The sequence below is a fragment of the Pipra filicauda genome, unplaced genomic scaffold (genome assembly GCF_003945595.2).
Source record: "Pipra filicauda isolate LSUMZ 115617 unplaced genomic scaffold, ASM394559v2 scaffold18_size4552066_pilon, whole genome shotgun sequence".
Taxonomy (NCBI): Eukaryota; Metazoa; Chordata; class Aves; order Passeriformes; family Pipridae; genus Pipra; species Pipra filicauda.
The window spans coordinates 1,872,932-1,889,711 of record NW_024104298.1 but is presented as its reverse complement, the minus strand read 5'-3'; the positions used below and the strand labels follow the sequence as shown (position 1 = coordinate 1,889,711).

Genomic DNA, 16,780 nt, shown 5'->3' with positions numbered 1-16,780 from the left:
CTGATAAAGTTTGTGGTATTCTGGTAACATTCCACAGTTTCACCAATGTGTGCAAATTGTTCATTGTAAAGAGATACTCTGATGATCCTTTTGTTATGGTGAATATTCCTGAATCTAAGAATTTTCAACCTGTTTATCTAGAAAAATCAAAGCTCCAAAACATGGTGCTGAAATTCTGACCCCATTCATCTGAGAGCACCACAAATAATTTGTTCTAAAGCCATCAGTAGCACATTATCAGACACCCATCCATCCGGCTTGACAATATCCTCCTTATGAGTACAAAGAAAATGGGATTGATATTTAGAACAGGTATCCAAATTAGATTTACAGTGCTAAACAATAATTAAAGACAGCTGCAGAGAAAAATCACTTAAATAAGAAGTCACTGCTTTGCATTTAGGCTTCATATGAATTTTGAATTGTAAAACAGTAGATGTGATTAAAAAAAAAGAATCAAAACTTACTTGCTGTGACAGTGCAGCAGTAAATCAATGATAAACGTCTGCCATGCCTTTTCTTTACTGAGTGCATCCAGTGCCGTTGGAATCAAAGCAAAACACAGGGTCATCACCTCCAGTGCTTCACAGCAAACTTGTTCATCTTCTAGGTCTGGTTCATTTCCTGCATTTGTCTGTGAAAACAAACAAGAGTGCACAAAGTGGGTATAGAAAAAAATCCCAAGAAACCCAACTGGCTCCAAGGTATATCCACTAAATACAAACACAAACCACAAATTTGTACACTAAGTGATTATCATTGCCAAGTATTTTATGCACTCCACTCAGATCTGAGTCAAAGCACTATGTAGGATGACTTGAACTTCCAGTACTGTGCTTCTCAAAGGAGGATTCCAAGCATGAACTGAAGGAGCCAGAAGTTAAATAGGAAGCTTGCAAGCAGAAGTTTCATCAGTTAGTACTGTTGGAGTTGTTTGTTGGTTTGTATCTGGGGGTTTCTTTGCTTTTCTTTTCTTCTGCTTTTTTTTAATACTCAGAACATGGAGTGTAAAGCATGGAAAACAGTTACTACTTAAGCACAGAAAGGCTATAGTGCTTTATAATTCATCATTAAATCCAGTTTTACAAGGCTTTGACACTCACAACTTATTTGACCAAAAGCTTCTTAATACTGCTAGAATTTATTCATCACTATTTTTAAGAAACATGAGAGAGCTGAACCAAGTTTCAAACATAGCTGTGTGGTGATTTTTGAAATAGAAAGTAATATTATTGCTAATGGGCACAGAAGTTACTCCTTTAACTGAATTCTTGAATCAAGTGAGTTGATTTTGGTACATTTCTCCAAAATAAATACTTTGAGAATAATGGCAAGCCCTCTCCTCCACCTAAAAGTAATTATCTTCAAGAAGTTCTGAAGAAACTGAATGTGAGCAGGTCTCCATTCACCATTTATAAATCATGCAGGTTAGCAACATTAACTAGAGGCATTAATTATTTGTTTTATATGTGGGAAGGCATCAAGACTAAGTAGGCAGAAAGAAGGGACTGCATCACAGGAAAGAGAATTAATTGTGAACAGGCCAAAGGATGCCTCAAGTCTGGCAACAAACACTACTTAGTCTTTGCACAGCAGCTAAAAAATCAGAGACAGTCACCACACCGCAGTGGGAGGATGTGGTCACTCTGACACAGCTCAAGATCCTAAAGCAAACAGAGGTGCTTTCAACAAGTTCAGGATTGCACCTGCTCTGCACTGCCCCCCTGTTTGAAAAGGACAGTTATTTCTGCATTGCTGCAGGGCTCCAGGAGAACAGCAAAGTGCATTTTGTACTCAGGGAAGTACTTCCCTACACTCAGGCACCAGGAGCTGAGGGGTCTGTCCAAGTAGCACATCTGGAGTATTTCTGGTATCCAGGATCCTTCTCTGAGCTAATGAGGCAAAGGCAGTTGGACACCACTGGTAGCTGCAAAAAGTCATCTTCAGCCACAGAGAGGATTCTCACACCAGAACTTTTGGAGGCAGGAGGCAGAAGAGACTCCATACAAGTTATGCTCTCAAAATAATTTAACTGGGCTTTAAAGTTTAATTCAATTCACCAGTTAAGTTCAGAAGCTTCTTTAGGTGCTCAACATTCTTTCAGAAGTCATTCTTGAAGGCACTAGTCCGAAATGCCTCTTAAAAAAATAATTTTCCATTGCAGTCTTTGATGTTTTCGGGAATCCTGACATGTCATTCTTGATTCCACAAAAATGAGTCTGCTTTTGTTCTTAAACTAACATTTAATGATAGATCTCTATTCCACACACTTAGCAAAATACTTCTAGGACCTATGAGTTAAAGTCTAACGTTTAGTGGTTAACTTAGGAAACTGAAAGCATTTTCCTTAAAATACTTTTTCCTCTAAAAGCCATCAGTATATTCAATCTTTATAAAACCATCATAAAAGTTACTTCCTGTCATCTATAAGCAAACACAATTCTCTTAAAATAAGAATGTGACCTTTCTTCCATGATGTTCCTCTATTTCCAGGATACTTTCCTCTTTTTTATGTTACACTAGCAAAGAGTACCTTATTCCTCCTCCTTATTACCTCTGCAATTTCTTCCTCTTTTTAATTTCAAATTTTTCCCTTCAATTTTTATTCCCCTTTTGCCTAGCATAAACCAAATGCAGCTGCCATTTATCAAAAATGTCCATATAAGTGTCAATAAGAATAAATAAAACAAAAAAACCAAACAGAAAACCCATAAAATCCTTTGGAGGATGACTGCTTTCAAAGTAATTTTACCAGAACTTAACTGCAAAATTTTTAGCCAGAAAAATGTTAGAAAAGCACACTTAGCTTTATTTTCTTTCAGGTATATTTTCTCCAGTGCACTGCTGTTCTTAAAACATCATATGTGTAGATACAAGAGCATATGTTTGTGTGCTTGGACTGTCACACTAACAAAACCATGTTTTATATGCCAGTTTATCACCTAAAAAACCCCCAAAGCCCCAATTTCTTTAATGAAGAAGTCATGCTCACAGCAATAGAAGCAGAAGCCACCATACCACTACATAAGGTAAATGTAAAGGTGTTGCATTTTGCTGAAGTAAATGTTCTTCTTCTGACTGATCACTTAAGCACAGCAGCTAATCCTCCAAGAATAAAGCCCCCTTACAGATTCCTTTCTTTTCTACTCTTAGACAAGCATTGACAAGTCCTAAACATGACTTTTTTAAGACAAACAAGATGCTCAGAGAACAAAAAGATACTTTTTAAAAAATCACTGTCAAAATACATATTACTATTTCCTGTAACTGCAAACAACATTACACACAAAGTGTGTGATACTGCACCGATGCATAACCCCAACTCCAAACTATGTGTGTAAACCATGTGTGAAACCATCAACATGTTTTACATATCTACCTAAGAAAAAGAAAAAGGTCATACAGGATTAGCAATTAATTTTTTTCCAGTGCTAGTTTCACATAAATTAGCTCTTGGTTTTCATTCTAGACCGCACATGTGTTAAATCAGCTTTTGTAGAACAGACCTTTTAAGTTTGAAGACTAGAAAAACTAGCATTGTAAGAAATACTTATTCCTTATTTAGATACAGAATCTAACTGGGCTGAAAGCATGTTACAGCAGTTTACAGAACTGGTGCACTTTTGAACTGACACCAGATTGAAGCTACAATTAAACAGTTACTGAGAAAAGTAATCTGGAATAGAACATCAAACTGTGGTATGACAAAAACCTGTACTGAACTCTGAAATATATCACCACCAGGGTATACCCACCTAAAAGCTCATCACACTCCAAGTCTGATTTTACAAAAAAGCAGTTACTTAGGAATTCTTACCTTTTCATAGATTTTACTAATTTCCTCATTTGAGCTGAAAACCAGCTGAACTGACCCACAGCCTGATGCCCAGACAATTTTTTGTACTGCCCTGATAACACAGATATCAGGGATGTATTTTGAAGCCTGAAAAAAAGAGAGAAATAAACCAAAGCAACATTAGAATGCAGCTGTATTCTCACAATTCTCACAAATGAATTTTATAGAAAATTTAACGCTTAAAATTTCAAAATTTAATAAATGCTGCTTTAAATAGAAAAAAGAGAGATGATGTATCTTGAAAAATATTTGTACTTCACTTAAATAAAATTTCATTTTTTAACAGAAAGTAGGATTCTGATACTGAGTAAGGTTTAGCAGAAACTACCAAATTCAATGCTGAATTTCTCAATTTGGGAAAAAACCCCAAGAAACCACCAAACATGCATCTGGAAGGCAGCCAGCCTCTTAAGCAATGCAGAAACTTATTTCAGGGTTTTTCCTCATCATGGTATTTATTGTGCTGGCTGATAGCTAGCTCCACAAATCGACACTTATAAAGTATGTGATCATTATATAAAGGGACTGTTCTACATTTCAGATATACAGGTTTTAACGTTAATAAAAACACAGCTCATGCATCTTATGAACGCAGAATCACTCTTCAGTATTTCGTGCATGGACTGAGTTAGCACCAATAGCTTCTACACATTACAAAACATACTACAACTTACTATTTATAGTTTGCATCAAATTTAAAAAACAAAACACAGCCAAGGTCTGTATTCTACACAGAACTGTCCAAAAACTAGGCAACCTCTAAAAGCAGATGGCAGACAGTTCTCAAAAATGTCAAGTTCCATATTTCTAATGTTCAGACTTAATAAAAAAGGGAGGCTGAACTACTAAGCTCTCTGCATCAGGAAACCTGAACAATGTCCATTTGAGTACTGATACGAACATCATCTGGAGTTACAAGAAAAATAACAGGCATTTCATCTTTGTCACAAGCTAAGCAACCTCAGAGCAACAGCATCATAAGAAAAGGGAGTGTTTTTTTATCTCATTGGAGTTTTAAAATCTTCAAGTATCAACATTTTTAAAAAAAGTGAAAGATTCCTTTCTCTGCAGTAGTCTTCTCTTTGGCCTATGGAAATCATGTTGGATTTATTTTTTAAAAAACTGTGAGGGCAGTTAAAAAGAGTCAGTCTTTTGGATGGAACATCAAAACATGAAAAAGAGAAAGAAAAAACCTTTCAAAGGCAAACTGTGATACATATGAAATTTAGATCTACAGCAGTTTTCATAATACCAGAAATTTGCAAATAAAACTTTAACAGCAATACTGTTAAAGAAATTCAGCTTTTGTTTGCTTTGACATGCCTGGTGAAAGAAAAATAATGTATTTATTTATTAGAAGTCCTCCAGGAAAGACAAAGGCACAATTAAAAAACTTGCTTCATACCTCACCTCAAAAGACATTTTTTCTATGGGAGCAGTTTAATTAAATTGAGTTCAACTGGCTGATTTCAGGTACAGATGTGACACCACCACTGATCTAAGGCAGATGGGTCAGCCTTGCAGTCTAGTACATGGTGCTTTCCTTACACACAGTCCTTTGTTCTGCAGGGATAGTGCCCTTTTCAACACCAAGGTGATCATACAAGGCTACTTCTACCTAGGTACCTCAGAAATGTTTTGGAGATGGTTTTGCAGATGTGCTATATAGCACAGAAACACCATCTTCACTGCTTCCACACTGGAAGGGACCCAATTCACTGTGGAAGAGGAAGTTACAGCAGTTCTGATTTCAGCTTCTGCTGATTTCAGCAGAATTCACTAATATATTTATTCACTGACTCATGATTCCACATCTAAATAGGGTTTGGCCATTCCATATGGATAAGACTAGTACATTTTCAAAGCACATTCTTTAACATTGCTGAGGTCCACAATCCAATTTCTCACTTGCAACATTAATCCATTTTCAATATATAAAGATACACTGGCAAGGATTTGAGACTTTTATCTCTCAGCATTTAAAAATCATGCTCAATACTTTAAACTTCCCTTCCCCTTTCTGTTTTTCTCCTCAGGAAGAGAGTGTTACTCAGAAACCAAAACAGAGAAGACCAAAAAAAGAAGAAAGTGTCACAAAAAGTGTTTTCAAAATACCCGTTAACTTCTTTAAATCTATTACATCCATTTTCTAAAGTCCTGATCTAAGGATAACAATATTCACAATCCATTAAAGAACCTCCCTCTTCACTAAAGCCTCTTTACGGTATTAGACACCAAATATCATTATGCATATGGAAACAAAGAAATACTTTTAATTAATAGCTTATTGAATCATATGAAGACTACCTAAAATGTTTCATGAAATTTTAAAAGGAAAATCCATGTTTTATAATGCAATAAATTTAAGGATTAAAAAAAGAGGAAAAATGCTATAGGAAAAAAGGTGAAAGAGAAAGGAATTCACCAACCTCATCAGATATTTGCTGTGCAAGACGTATTGCTACATTTCTTAGCATGCATTCTGAAGTTGGATTAGGAATGTTTTGTAGGGCATTTTGTAGCACCACTGCCTGGTCATGCGTAGCCTGGTTTATCTGGAAGAAAGTACTTCTTATACTTACTTTTACATAGGGAAAAAAGCAAAAAGATATGAAGATCTAAAGTTACTTGGAAAGGTTTGGCAGAAGTATGCAAGATCGTGGAAGGAAAACTACTTACAGAATCTGCAAACACCAAGATAAATCTCATTTTCAAATAGATATCACATTTGAAGACACTTTATGCTGCAGTGTATGATCACAGAGTACAAGCAGTTAAGAGGAGAGGCACTTGCTCAAAATTTATTAGGTTTGGAAGCTTGTTTATTGATCAGATTACTGATCAAGATTATTCATAACAGAATGTTTACAGTTACGCCTCCTTCCCTTTCTGTTGATGTAGGAAAGAAAGGGTTTGGTAAAACAATTGGCTCTCCCTCTGGATTAGGTAATAGTGTCCAGACAGTACATGGTTACAGTGTTCATTACACTGAAGTACATTTTAAACATCTGAGTTAGAGCACTACTGAAGAATTCTGTTCTGAATTATCCCTCCACTTTTTCTATGCTATTTCCATAACAAAACAGTAGCAAGACAAGTTTTTATCTTTTCTGTATTGGTTTGAGCATACAGTTCCCTCTCCCTGGGCTGCAAGACCTTCACAGTTTTGACAGTTCAAATCTGAAACAGTTGTTTCCTTCTCACAGACAAACAAAAGACTGTGGGCTGTGGTTACAAGCTAAAACTTCTTCAACAAAAGTTTCTTCATTTTCTCTGTACCATTTCATTCAAAAAAGCCACCTCAAATGCTGCTCAAAAGACACACTGTGAAGTTGCTGTGTAACACCTGCCTTTGATCACACCCCTTACTTTGTCAGCTTCACTAGGACAGTTGATTTAGGGAGCAAAATTACAGAACCCCCACCAAAGACTAAGAGAGCTTCCACAGTCAATTAATTATTGGAAGCGGGCTGGAAGTGATCAACCACAATATACACGGGACAAATCAAGTTCAGAATACTGTGTTTGACAATGTTTTTAATTCCACCTCCTATGAAAACACAGAAGAAAAAAGTAAAAATTTAAAAGGCACTAGTGACAGCAACAGACTGATAACTGAAAGACTGCAGACACATAACCCTGGTTACCTCATTCCTCTCAAGTACTGATGGAAAGCCAAGACAGAAAGCTACGCTTTGGTACTTATGCTTTAGATAAGGCAGATGAAAGTTATTAACGAATCTCACCTCTATTCCAAGGTGTAAACTTGTTGGTGCTGCAGCAATAACAAAAAATATCAAAGTCCTTCAAACAGGATGATGATGACAGCAAGAATAACCATGTTTGTTCCAACAAATCAGTTAATATTATTAAGTTAGATGTTTGCAACACCAAACAGTGAATGCCAGCAATCATGGACAAATACTACTACCTCTTAAGTAGTCAGCATAAATATATTTTAAACAGTACTTCAAGACTCAAATGATGATATCTGTGTTCCAAACTACCTTTTAAATAATTGTTGTAAGAAATTATTATGTTGTGAGGGCAGTAAAACTTACTCATTTAAACAGAACGAAGGATAGAGTGGCAAACGTGTCTGCTTTAAGATGTTTCTGTTATATTCTAATACGAGACATGAAACAAGATCTTCACCTCTGGAAAAAGAATTAATCACGTATCTTCCAAGAGATGTAGCTAACCATAATGGATATTTATTTTTCAGACTTAAGGGGAATGTACTTGTCTGCTTCAGAGATGGATCTTAGTCAATACTGTGGAATAAAGTACCTTGAAGTGGGACTCTCTATGTATTCTTGAGTACAGGCTGAGAGCTCAAGCAACTATTTGGGATGGAACCTCACAAAAGGCAAAAAAAAAATAGCTAAATAGCTGGAATACTTGTGAAGTAAATGTCCAAGACAAACAGCAGCAAAGTTTACTTTTTGGGCTCTATGCTGTCCATCTACTGTAAGAGGACACAAATAAAACCTTGACCCAGAACATACTTGTCTAGATGTACAAAAACTAACCTGCCATATTAAATACCCATAAAATCTACTACAGACATGTAAGATCACAGTTCAGAACACCTGTGTCAGACTTTTCCCTTTCTAACTCTGAGAAATCTTAGGGTAGGACACCTTTCAGCCATCAGCACTTAACTTTGCAATGTACCTAAACTGTTCTCTGCAAGAATCTTCTACAAACAACACACAGAATTAGGACTTTAGCAATCCAAAGACTTGTCTTTATGTAGACAAAGGGCTGGCATGACTCAACATCAGTTCTGTTGGTTTCTGCTCTAATAGATACAAGAAATTTAGAGGCACATCCTTCAATAGACTCAGCAGCTCAAAAGGATCAGAATTCTTTTTGTGAACTGAATTTATGGGATAATGTACTTAGAAATTAAAAGTTACCTGCACTGACAATCATGCAAACCACTGAAAATCACATATAGAGCAAGTGCATCTCACACTAACTTTTTATAGTCACAAAGAAACAGGATTCTTTTAGCAAGTTGATCTCTTTTTTAGACAACATTATCTGAAAGTAACAGGAGTTCTTGGCATGCAATGCACTAAAAGAATAGACTGTTAATGAAGAGTGGAGAGAAGTTGCTGCAGACAACATAAAAACCAGAGCACATTGGTATTTGCAGGAAGGAAGGTTCATATTACCGGTGAAATTGTACTTGTGCCTTCCACAACTGGCTGACAAGCTTCTGCCACAGCTCGAACGTGGCCATATCCAATGGCTGTTAGCAACAGTTTGGCTATTTTCAGAGCGTTAAGGTAGGCACCCCTCCGAGTTTCCATATCTGCGTTTGGCAGGAAGTTATTTCTGGTCAGCATGCTCAACACAAGAGGCAACCCCCCACTTTTTAAGAAGTTGTATTGGAAGTCACTGGCATCTTCTCCCAGGGGTGCACTGGCAGGCATTAACAAGGCATAAACTACCTGTAGAACAAAATACAGAGTTAACTAACAGCAATGCACCAGCTTGGATATAGATACTGAACATGAGAATATGTAGGAATACTACTTAAACAATGCTTTTGACAGCACTGGTCATACACATGTTTATTCCAGTAAATTGTTAAGTACTTTTGATTGCTAATTTCAAACCAGAACTTGACCTTAGACTTCTATAACATTACAGAAAGGACTGCCACAGGGAGAGCTAAAGATTTTTAAAGAACAGGCAAAGCATCACAAACCTCTGTTAGGTACAGCACTTGTGAGGCAGAAGGACCAAAGAATAGCGAATCAAGGGATGGACTAAGGCTGCTTTCCCCAAGCTTTGCGTGATCTAAACAAATAGCTCTTAGTTTCTCAACTGTAGTGTTATCTGCAATAAAAACACGACTTTTAAGTGTTTTGTAACAAAACTACTCCACAAAAAGCCAGTACTATTTACAAATATAAATCTGAAAAGTTTTAAGTGTATCAGAACAGCTGCAAAAAGCTACAGACAACATCAGACTATGAAGTGTTCTGCAATGATTATTACAGTCAAAAGTGATCCTGTTAAAGCAATGCTACAACATCATTTCAGAATACAATACTTCTCTCCATTTTCACTGCACTGTGGAAATGAACCCCAATACCAATGGTAAGCTATGCAACTTCATATAGCAGAGAAGAAAGAACTATTTGGGAAAACATTTATAGTCCTAATTAGGATCAGTCATGAATTATAATATCAATAAATTACCAGAAAGTAGAAAATATTCCCCTATCTTAATTTTTCTATTACAGGCGAGAAATTATTATAGAGGATATTACAAGATAAAAAAAGGATAAAATAAGTTTTACCTGGTGGCATGAGCTTCATTAGAACACGAGCTCCATCTCTAAGGGGTGGCATATTTAGGCTACTGCCCAGGTCTGCAACTTGCCAAAGAAAAGAGATGTACCGAGGATGCAGTGACATGATCTTAAAATAAGCAAATTTTAAAAAAAAAACACACATTAAAATTCCTAGTTAAAGACAAAGTATAAGAAAAAATGCATTTAAACTGCTAATTTCAGAATAAGCTTACCACTCCAGGCAAACAGCTTTCAACTTCTGGATTTGGCCCATCGCTGTAGTGATTGCCGTGGTTGCCCGGAGAACCAGTTGAAGAGTCAGAAGAACTATCTGGACTTGAGGGCATATTAGAATTTATCTGTGTGAGCTTAGCCGTAATTAGCTGAAAAATACAGTAATAGTTTTAATACCATGCATAAATTAAGATTCCTTAATAAATAAGCACCTGACATCATGTTAATGGCATAATACAAGGAGGAAGAATGGAACTATTTCACAAGAATAAGTGATCCTGTGCACGGTACTTTTCAAGCATTTACAAAAGGGAAGTAACATCTGAATTGAGGTAAATAATCAGCCTGCAACACTCACCGTTTTGTCTTTGAGGTTCAGCTGCCCAATGAGTTTTCTGTCATCTGCAGGGTCCACCAGCTCCCCACCAATGAACAGCTCCACTTTCGTGTGTGCACTGTTGGCTTTGATGCGGTTGAGGATGCAACGCCGCACTTGGCCAATGGTGTCGTTTGTGTGAGACCAGATGTCCAAATCTTCCACCTGTCGGCCTTGGTTGGGAAAACGAACTACCAGGGTGATATGTTTACCACGGAAAGCTCTGAAAATAAACACACCAGAAAAAGTTATTTTTGCCCTCACGAAAGGGATTCTTTTCCCTGCTGTATTTTGTGTTGCAGGTATTTCAACACTGAATCTTTACGTATGATGATATTCTCCAGCATGAGATTTTCTGAAGGCCCCAGCAACTATGCAAACAATACACACAGAATCTTTCAAGAAGCCAAACTTGGCACAAGTACGTTAATCATATGGTCAAACTTACAGTCAGGTTACGAACATCAACAGAAATTTTAGAATTCTCTTATAAAGTTTAGATCTTTCCTCTGTCTAGCAACTTCCTGACCAAAATGTGCAAAGATCAATCAGACTGGCAACGACATTTTGCTCTTTTAGCAAAGCAACTCAGCTTTGCTTTTAAATACACTAAGATCAGAAAAGGCCTTTAGGTCACCAAGTGTTAATGACTTCTGTCAAAAGCTGTTAGAAGTTTTACATTAGAATTCCAATTTTTAAAATCACAATTACTAAAAAACCAATAAAATTGAAAGGGATCAAAAAAGGAAGAAACAGTTTCACATTAGCAGTGATCACACTTCCCACAATGGCAGGGAGCTCATTAGGAAAGATGTGCCCAGATAAGCCCAACAAAATAATCCCATGCAACAAAAAGAAAAAACTCCTCAGAAAGCTCCTTGCTAACAAGGCCTCTGAAAGATTAGTCTAATCAAACAAGCAGCCCATATAAAAAAAGATGCACCCATAACGAACAAGAGAACTTCGTTAGGACTAATCAATCAATCAACAAATACAATAAAAAAGCTGTAGGAACACTGCAAATTACTGACACACCATGAAGAAACAGCAAAGGACATTTAAAATAAGGGATGACAAACCCCTACCATGTCTAAAAATATTTTAGTTTTATCATAAATCTATAGCAATCACAGTGTATTCCTGATGTACTTTTGAGGCTTTCTTTCCACAGAGAGCAACTATTAACAGTGGAACATTTAAACAGTTTTCTGTTCTGCTTTTCTCTCCTCTTCTCAGGAAATATTTTGCTTATGAACATCTACACAACACTGGATTTAAGTGTTTGCTTTTTCTTTATACCAAAGACAAAGTTAAGGAAGAGAGCGAGGATTCAAGCTGAGTTTTCATTGAAGGACAAATACAAGAAGAGTGAATATAATAAATATACTTCAAGGTACTGTTTTCTTCTTCCCCCTCTTATGAGGAACTTACACAGACTATTTCCCTTAGAAATAATCCCAAATTTAGGCTTGCAAAGTAAGATAAAAGATCTCTGTAAACAACTATGGAAGGTGAAAATATACATTGACATGTTTTTTGTAAAACAGGAACATGAAAAACAAAGCTTTGACGATGTTAATGTAAAGAACAGTATTGCTTTCAAGTAATTATCTGAAAACAGAACTATACCCAAAACAATCGAGCATCAAGGTACATTGTGCTAGTTAAAGAACAAAACACCAGCACAACAGGTTTACTCTCAGGTCTGCTGTCCCTTCCATGTATATCTGTATTTGCCTGATCTTTCAAATTAATTTTTTTAAAACACAGTTTCATGTATTAAAAAAGAAAATGGAATTCTGAAACTCTGTAAATACCACTCCCTGAATAGAAACCCTTCAGAATGCAAAAATCACAAAGCTATTAGTAATGTTTTAGTTTAACAAAAATCAAAATCACAATACTGCTTTTTCACACATACCTTGACATAGGTAGAATAGTTCTCTCTTCATGGTAATCACTGTCACATTCGTTTATATATTCTCTTAAAACAGTCAACACTCTCACCATCCGTATTGCTTCTTGTCTTGCACAATTTATACTGTCTTTATCTCCATCCAGCACACATAAAGTATCATAGGAGGCTTTTAGACGATCGAAACAGGACTGAATGAAGTCTTCATGAATCACTACCTAATTACATTAAGAAATTGGTGCAATTACAAGAAATATTAAAAATCATCTTTTCAGAAGGAAAATTCAATGGTAGAAGTAAAAAAAAATCCCCCCGAACAAACCATTTAACCAAATCAACTACCATTGATAAAATAGCTCTAATTTATTGTGGCTTCAAAAATCTTACATGTCATCAGCAGCTGTAACTGTACAGTGCAAACTTGCATGTAAATAGAAAAAGTGGAAGTTTGGACAAAGAACACTCAACTGGACTTTCACTTCATCATTTTCTCAGACTGTTAATGAATCTTTAGCTGACAATCTAGTACAGGTTGACTTACTTAACACTAAGAGTGAACACAGAACATTTGCAAATCCTCAGAACAACTACCCTGGCCCCAGCCTCCAAAACCACATAACCAAGTTCCAGATACACTCATTTCCTGCACAAACTCAGAAACAGATTTTGAGCTAGATTCAGCAGAGTGGCAGCTGTAGCAGCTCTCTTCATTCTGCCTGGTATCTAACATTTTATATCTGACATCTAACATCCTTGCTCCTGACCTAGACTGACACATAACCTAGAGAATCACTGTAAAAAATTCGCAGTGTCTCCAGGTAAGTCTGCAACCAAAACATGAACAGTCACAGCTACTGCAGCAAACCACAGTCCAGCAGCCACTTTCCTTAGAGGCAGCTCAGGAACAGAGGAGTTGCCAGCACACTGAATACTTGTGTGCATGTTGAGTCAATCCAACACTTCTGGAATTGTCAGATCTAACCACACGCAGATGCACAGATCGATGCACGCTCAGTAAGCCCAGACCTATTGCAAGAGAGAAGGCTCCAGCATCTGCCACTGCAGTCAGATACAGCTTGAATGGCTGTAAATGCACCACCTGGAGCAGCTGTGCTGGATCTGGCAAACAGGCAGCTTTGAAGACTCTGTGTTTTTGAGGACAAGTATGAAAATTGAAGTCTTAAGAAATACAACTGGCAAGCTATCAACTGGAGCTTGTCCAGAGGATTGACAGGAAGCTGAACATGAGCCAGCAGTGTGCCCAGGGGGCCAAGAAGGCCAATGGCATTCTGGCCTGTATCAGAAGCAGCGCGGCAGCAGGTCCAAGGAAGTGATTCTTCCCCTGTACTCAGCGCTGGTGAGGCCACACCTGGAGTGCTGTGTCCAGTTCTGGGCCCCTCAGTTCAGGAAGGACATTGAGGTGCTGGAGCGGGTCCAGAGAAGAGCAACAAGGCTGGTGAAGGGACCTGAGCACAAGTCCTGTGAAGAGAGGCTGAGGGAGCTGGGGTTGTTCAGCCTGGAGGAGGCTCAGGGGAGACCTCATCACTCTCTACAACTCCCTGAAAGGAGGTTGTAGCCAGGTGGGGCTACAGCTTCCAGGCAACCAGCAGTAGGATAAGAGGGCACAGTCTTAAGCTGTGCCAGAGGAGGTTTAGGTTGAATAGTAGGAAAAAAATTTTTACAGAGAGAGTAATCAGATATTGGAATGGGCTGCCCAGGGAGGTGGTGGATTCACCATCCCTGGAGGTTTTTAAGATAAGACTGGATGTGGCATCAGTGCCATGCTCTGGTAACCACGGCAGTGTTGGATCAAGGGTTGGACTTGATGATCTCAGAGGTCTTTTCCAACCTGGTTGATTCTATGATCCCTCCACCAAATCTGCGCAATCATTAAATCATACAATGTTTGTGTCAGAAGGAACCTCAAATATCAACTAGTTAAGACCCCCCATGCCATAGGCACACTTTCCGCTAGACCAGGTTGCTCAAAGCTCCATCCAACCTGGCCTTCAACACTTCAGCAATGGGGCAGCCACAACTTCTTTGTGCCAGTGATCCTCACAGGGAAGAATTTCTTCCAAATATCCAATTTAACCCTACCCTCTTTTCAGTTTAGAGCCATTTCTCCTTGCCCTATCACTACATGCCCTTGTCAAGAAGTCCCTCTCCAGCTCTGCTGTAGCCCCCTTTAGGTACTAGAAGGTTGCTCTAAGGTGTCCCCAGAGCTTTCTGTTCTCCAGGGTGAAAAACGCCAGGTCTCTGTCTGTCTTCACAGAAGAGTAGCTCCAGACTTCTGATCATCTTCGTGGCCTTCTCTGAACTCAATCCAACAGATCCATACCCTTCTTATGTTAGAGACCTCAGAGCTAGATGCAGCACTCCAGGTGGGGTCTCATGAGAGCAGAGCAGAAGGGCAGAATCCCCTCTCTCCTTTGGATGCAGCCTAGGACATGTCTGGCTTTCTGGTCTGTGAGTGCACATCAACAGCTCATGTTGAGCTTCTTGTTCCCCAGTGCCCCCCAAGTCCTTCCCCTCAGGGCTGCTCTCAATCCATTCTCCTCCCAGCCTGTACTTGTGCCTGGGATTGCTCTGACCCATGTGCAGTGCAGGACCTTCTACTCGGCCTTGTCCAACTTCAGAAGGTTTTCACAGGCCCACCTCAAGCCTGTCAAGGACCCTTGGATGACATCCCTTCTTCTGACCTCACAGAAATTCATTCTCTCTTCTCTGCCCACTGAAATGCAGCTCCCAGCAAATATTAAGGCAGGGAGATAATATCTGATTTGCTAGAGCTCAGCTTGACCATTATATAGGGAAACTGTGACCCTTTGTAAGGGACATGACAGAAAAAAGAGATTACATTAGCTTGTGACAACACTCCACAGACCCAGCCAGGGAACATGCTGGTATAAATAAGTGCCACAACTGAAAGTCCCATAAAAGGTCTTCCTAAGTATATGACATTAACTGTTTTCCGAGTAGAAGGGTCAAATACAGCAGACAAACTTAACACGAAAAATTTATCAGAGTTCAGTCTCCAAATAAGAGAAAAAACTCTTTAATTCTGCATCTGACCAGAAAATGATGGCTGGACTCAGGAGTATACTCTGCAAAACACGAAAACTATTCTGTTTTCGAATCTTTCAACTATGAAAATATCACCAAATTGAATTTTATTACTGTTTTTCTATCATATTTCAGTTTTCTTGTTGCTTTTTTTTTTACCTGATTAACTTGTAACCTTGGGCCAAGATTAGTATAGATCTCTTTAAGAAGGTCTATTGCTCTGTTGGCGATGTCGTCATTTCCCTGAATCACAACCTAGCATAATTTAAAAAAAACAAAACACAAAAAGCATTAGAAATCTTAAAACTTGCTGGTATAAAATTTAAAAACATAAATACTACATAAGTATCTTTACATAACAGTATGTTTAATGATTTTATCAGGTGAAAGTGATTAAAATGTTTAGATACAAAAAATAAAACAACTTACACTAAAAAGTAATTATATAAAAATCATGGTTAAGAATTAGCTATTTTTAAAGGAGTTCAGACCAAAAAAAAAAAGCTGATGTTTTATAAACAGAATAGAATTAGTGTCTATATATTCATCTTCACATAATATTCCAATTTTCTCTACTTTCAGAGAATAAGAAAACTATTTTTTCAGATGCTTGAACAGCCTGCATCACCAAAGAGAATTTTCAAATATGTAAATGGCTGTGAGCGGGTGGAAGGGGAACAGGCAAATGAATTCTGCTTCTAATGTGATAATCTAAATTTTAATTACTAGTCACCAGGTCTGAAAGCAGGTTTTACAGACAAACCCTGCAGGATACTGAGCTGAAGCTTAATGAGTTTTGTCATGCTGACCAGAGTAAGGTGATTCCCAACACTAAAACATGCTATCATTATGTGGGAACTCTGTTCACAAACAGTGTGAATTTATTTGTATACAAATTGTGATCTATTTTGGTTTTAACTATTATCACCAGGATTAAAATACCTAATCCTTCAAAAAGCCACAACCAAAATTACTGCAGACAGTTGCTGTACATGTTTTACAAAAACACAGCCATGATA

The 16,780-nt window shown here is 37.7% G+C and overlaps 1 protein-coding gene across 4 annotated transcripts in view; it reads right to left on the bottom strand.

Annotated features, from left to right (window-relative positions):
- The window catches only part of USP9X (ubiquitin specific peptidase 9 X-linked), a 107,103-nt gene that overhangs the window by 32,844 nt on the left and 57,479 nt on the right, over nt 1-16,780 (bottom strand). For all 4 annotated transcript variants that reach the window (XM_027741985.2, XM_027741986.2, XM_027741988.2 and 1 more), the window contains exons 17-26: nt 15,921-16,016; nt 12,702-12,913; nt 10,763-11,003; nt 10,404-10,553; nt 10,177-10,297; nt 9,579-9,709; nt 9,040-9,318; nt 6,286-6,411; nt 3,818-3,943; nt 468-634 (exon numbers count right to left, since the gene is read on the bottom strand). In XM_027741985.2, coding sequence (XP_027597786.1) covers nt 468-634; nt 3,818-3,943; nt 6,286-6,411; nt 9,040-9,318; nt 9,579-9,709; nt 10,177-10,297; nt 10,404-10,553; nt 10,763-11,003; nt 12,702-12,913; nt 15,921-16,016 — 1,649 coding nt within the window. The remainder of the gene's footprint in view (nt 1-467; nt 635-3,817; nt 3,944-6,285; nt 6,412-9,039; nt 9,319-9,578; nt 9,710-10,176; nt 10,298-10,403; nt 10,554-10,762; nt 11,004-12,701; nt 12,914-15,920; nt 16,017-16,780) is intronic.